Here is a 5,000-nt window from a genome sequence, read left to right as displayed (position 1 = left end):
AGAGGTGTGTGTGTAGGTATAGGAGTGTGTGTAGAGGTGTGGAGGTGTGTGTGTGTGTAGGTATAGGAGTGTGTGTAGAGGTGTGGAGGTGTGTTTGTGTAGGTATAGGAGTGTGTGTAGAGGTGTAGAGGTGTGTGTGTAGGTATAGGAGTGTGTGTAGAGGTGTGGAGGTGTGTTTGTGTAGGTATAGGAGTGTGTGTAGAGGTGTGGAGGTGTGTGTGTGTAGGTATAGGAGTGTGTGTAGAGGTGTGGAGGTGTGTGTGTGTGTAGGTATAGGAGTGTGTGTAGAGGTGTGGAGGTGTGTGTGTGTGTAGGTATAGGAGTGTGTGTAGAGGTGTGGAGGTGTGTGTGTGTAGGTATAGGAGTGTGTGTAGAGGTGTGGAGGTGTGTGTGTGTAGGTATAGGAGTGTGTGTAGAGGTGTAGAGGTGTGTGTGTAGGTATAGGAGTGTGTGTAGAGGTGTGGAGGTGTGTGTGTAGGTATAGGAGTGTGTGTAGAGGTGTGGAGGTGTGTGTGTGTGTGTAGGTATAGGAGTGTGTGTAGAGGTGTGGAGGTGTGTTTGTGTAGGTATAGGAGTGTGTGTAGAGGTGTGGAGGTGTGTGTGTGTAGGTATAGGAGTGTGTGTAGAGGTGTAGAGGTGTGTGTGTAGGTATAGGAGTGTGTGTAGAGGTGTGGAGGTGTGTTTGTGTAGGTATAGGAGTGTGTGTAGAGGTGTGGAGGTGTGTGTGTGTAGGTATAGGAGTGTGTGTAGAGGTGTGGAGGTGTGTTTGTGTAGGTATAGGAGTGTGTGTAGAGGTGTGCAGGTGTGTGTGTGTGTATGAATGTGTGTAGGGGTATAGAAGTGTGCAGGTGTGTGTGTGTGTGTGTGTGTGTGTGTGTGTGTATACACCTCTGTCTGAACTCCTGGAAGATGATGCGGTTGGGGAAGCCCTGTCTGCAGATCCTGATTCCCTCCAACACACCGTTACACCTGAGCTGATCCAGGACCAGGTGAGGTTCCAGTTTCCCGGCCTGGGCGAGAGAGAGAACAGAAAGAGATATTAATAAATAAAAATTAAATTATTATTATTCCTGACGTCTCTTTACAGAGAGAGAGAACATTAGTGAAAGTAGAGAGAGTATACATCATAAAAACCACACACACACACACACACACACACACACCCTCTTCTCGTGGTTGGGGATGATGCAGCGGACGAAGTTGGGGTTGGTGTTCCTCAGCGTGGCCATCAGCTTGGTCAGAGACTCTTTGTAAAGCTGGCCGACGGTCCGGAACATTCCCTTCTTCGTTTTATACGTCGCTCCGAACGCGGTTTCATTCATTCCGGCCACCTGATCCAGTCCAACGATACGATCCACTGGGACACACACACACACACAGAGAGAGAAAGAGAGAGAGAAGATTAGTGAAATATTGTATACACACACACACACACACACACACACACACACACACACACACACACAGAGTCGTAGGAAAGCACTAAACATGACACAGTGGATATTACAGAGTGCTGCAGCAGGATCAGGCTCAGTGTAATTCATTAATCTTTACATTAACCAGGGTTAGGTGTGTGCTGATACTCCTGCTATAATAATAATAATAATAATAATGATAATAATAATGATAATAATAATAATAATAATAACACACACTTGTCCCGTGTTTGGCTTTGGCAGTGAGCTCTGTATGAAATGTTTGAAACTGTAATCAGCACACCCCTAAACAGAACCGATCCAATCCCCAAACACACGTTCATTTGTGAGGTTATTGTTTATTTTGCGTTAGGAGAGAAAGCCTGAGCCCAGCGATGCATGCTTGGTGGATTTAGATTGTTCTGTTCGTTCTTTTTGCACCAGAAGCTCAGATGACACAAAGCAGAACAACCATGGAGGAGCTGCAAACTACATCTAAACAGCAGCACACTGCTAACGGAGATCTAAACTCGTACGCTAACAGTCTGCATCATCAGGTCACACGCTGCAACTCAGGAACCGCCTGCTTTAAAGTTCCCCGTCTCCACAGACAGCATTTTAATCAAAAAGGAACCTTTTCAGGAACCCTCTCTGTGACATCACACAAACTACCTTTACAGTGAGGTAGCTAGTGTAACGCCTGACAGTCCGTGCGTCCAGCTCGCTAGCTACTGTCAGTTATTTACCCGTGAACTTCAGCTTCGCTACAGGACAACTGCTGCTGTGCATTCTGGGTAACGTCCCTGTAAATCCCCGTCCAGGTGCACTCTGGGTAATATCCCTGTAAAACCCTGTCCAGGTGCACTCTGGGTAACGTCCCTGTAAATCCCCGTCCAGGTGCACTCTGGGTAACGTCCCTGTAAAACCCCGTCCAGGTGCACTCTGGGTAACGTCTCTGTAAAACCCCGTCCAGGTGCACTCTGGGTAACGTCTCTGTAAAACCCCGCCCAGGTGCACTCTGGGTAATATCCCTGTAAAACCCCGTCCAGGTGCACTCTGGGTAATATCCCTGTAAAACCCCGTCCAGGTGCACTCTGGGTAATATCCCTGTAAAACCCCGTCCAGGTGCACTCTGGGTAACGTCCCTGTAAAACCCCGTCCAGGTGCACTCTGGGTAACGTCTCTGTAAAACCCCGTCCAGGTGCACTCTGGGTAACGTCCCTGTAAAACCCCGTCCAGGTGCACTCTGGGTAACATCCCTGTAAAACCCTGTCCAGGTGCACTCTGGGTAACATCCCTGTAAAACCCCGTCCAGGTGCACTCTGGGTAACATCCCTGTAAAACCCCGTCCAGGTGCACTCTGGGTAACATCTCTGTAAAACCCTGTCCAGGTGCACTCTGGGTAACGTCCCTGTAAATCCCTGTCCAGGTGCACTCTGGGTAACATCCCTGTAAAACCCCGTCCAGGTGCACTCTGGGTAACATCCCTGTAAAAACCCCGTCCAGGTGCACTCTGGGTAACGTCTCTGTAAAAACCCTGTCCAGGTGCACTCTGGGTAACATCCCTGTAAAACCCCGTCCAGGTGCACTCTGGGTAACATCCCTGTAAAACCCCGTCCAGGTGCACTCTGGGTAACGTCTCTGTAAAACCCTGTCCAGGTGCACTCTGGGTAACGTCTCTGTAAAACCCCGTCCAGGTGCACTCTGGGTAACGTCCCTGTAAATCCCTGTCCAGGTGCACTCTGGGTAACATCCCTGTAAAACCCCGTCCAGGTGCACTCTGGGTAACATCCCTGTAAAACCCCGTCCAGGTGCACTCTGGGTAACATCTCTGTAAAACCCTGTCCAGGTGCACTCTGGGTAACGTCCCTGTAAATCCCTGTCCAGGTGCACTCTGGGTAACATCCCTGTAAAACCCCGTCCAGGTGCACTCTGGGTAACATCCCTGTAAAACCCCGTCCAGGTGCACTCTGGGTAACATCCCTGTAAAACCCCGTCCAGGTGCACTCTGGGTAACGTCTCTGTAAAAACCCCGTCCAGGTGCACTCTGGGTAACATCCCTGTAAAACCCCGTCCAGGTGCACTCTGGGTAACGTCTCTGTAAAACCCCGTCCAGGTGCACTCTGGGTAACATCCCTGTAAAAACCCCGTCCAGGTGCACTCTGGGTAACATCCCTGTAAAACCCTGTCCAGGTGCACTCTGGGTAACATCCCTGTAAAACCCTGTCCAGGTGCACTCTGGGTAACGTCCCTGTAAATCCCTGTCCAGGTGCACTCTGGGTAACATCCCTGTAAAACCCCGTCCAGGTGCACTCTGGGTAACATCCCTGTAAAAACCCCGTCCAGGTGCACTCTGGGTAACGTCTCTGTAAATCCCCGTCCAGGTGCACTCTGGGTAACATCCCTGTAAAACCCCGTCCAGGTGCACTCTGGGTAACGTCTCTGTAAAAACCCCGTCCAGGTGCACTCTGGGTAACGTCTCTGTAAATCCCCGTCCAGGTGCACTCTGGGTAACATCCCTGTAAAACCCCGTCCAGGTGCACTCTGGGTAACGTCTCTGTAAAACCCTGTCCAGGTGCACTCTGGGTAACGTCTCTGTAAAACCCTGTCCAGGTGCATTCTGGGTAACGTCTCTGTAAAACCCTGTCCAGGTGCACTCTGGGTAACGTCTCTGTAAAAACCCTGTCCAGGTGCACTCTGGGTAACATCCCTGTAAAACCCCGTCCAGGTGCACTCTGGGTAACATCCCTGTAAAACCCCGTCCAGGTGCACTCTGGGTAACGTCTCTGTAAAACCCTGTCCAGGTGCACTCTGGGTAACGTCTCTGTAAAACCCCGTCCAGGTGCACTCTGGGTAACGTCCCTGTAAATCCCTGTCCAGGTGCACTCTGGGTAACATCCCTGTAAAACCCCGTCCAGGTGCACTCTGGGTAACATCCCTGTAAAACCCCGTCCAGGTGCACTCTGGGTAACATCTCTGTAAAACCCTGTCCAGGTGCACTCTGGGTAACGTCCCTGTAAATCCCTGTCCAGGTGCACTCTGGGTAACATCCCTGTAAAACCCCGTCCAGGTGCACTCTGGGTAACATCCCTGTAAAACCCCGTCCAGGTGCACTCTGGGTAACATCCCTGTAAAACCCCGTCCAGGTGCACTCTGGGTAACGTCTCTGTAAAAACCCCGTCCAGGTGCACTCTGGGTAACATCCCTGTAAAACCCCGTCCAGGTGCACTCTGGGTAACGTCTCTGTAAAACCCCGTCCAGGTGCACTCTGGGTAACATCCCTGTAAAAACCCCGTCCAGGTGCACTCTGGGTAACGTCTCTGTAAATCCCCGTCCAGGTGCACTCTGGGTAACATCCCTGTAAAACCCCGTCCAGGTGCACTCTGGGTAACGTCTCTGTAAAAACCCCGTCCAGGTGCACTCTGGGTAACGTCTCTGTAAATCCCCGTCCAGGTGCACTCTGGGTAACATCCCTGTAAAACCCCGTCCAGGTGCACTCTGGGTAACGTCTCTGTAAAACCCTGTCCAGGTGCACTCTGGGTAACGTCTCTGTAAAACCCTGTCCAGGTGCATTCTGGGTAACGT

At 50.9% G+C, this 5,000-nt stretch overlaps 1 protein-coding gene across 3 annotated transcripts in view; it reads right to left on the bottom strand.

The window, feature by feature from the left end:
* Positions 1–5,000, bottom strand: part of LOC113529043 (myosin-10) — a 69,356-nt gene that overhangs the window by 15,672 nt on the left and 48,684 nt on the right. For all 3 annotated transcript variants that reach the window (XM_053228800.1, XM_053228809.1, XM_053228816.1), the window contains 2 exons: positions 1,164–1,357; positions 889–1,010 (listed from right to left, as the gene is read on the bottom strand). In XM_053228800.1, the coding sequence (XP_053084775.1) occupies positions 889–1,010; positions 1,164–1,357 (316 nt within the window). The remainder of the gene's footprint in view (positions 1–888; positions 1,011–1,163; positions 1,358–5,000) is intronic.

This window comes from Pangasianodon hypophthalmus, chromosome 2 (genome assembly GCF_027358585.1).
Source record: "Pangasianodon hypophthalmus isolate fPanHyp1 chromosome 2, fPanHyp1.pri, whole genome shotgun sequence".
NCBI lineage: Eukaryota > Metazoa > Chordata > Actinopteri > Siluriformes > Pangasiidae > Pangasianodon > Pangasianodon hypophthalmus.
The sequence above is the reverse complement of the archived record's forward strand: the minus strand, read 5'-3'. Positions and strand labels throughout refer to the sequence as shown.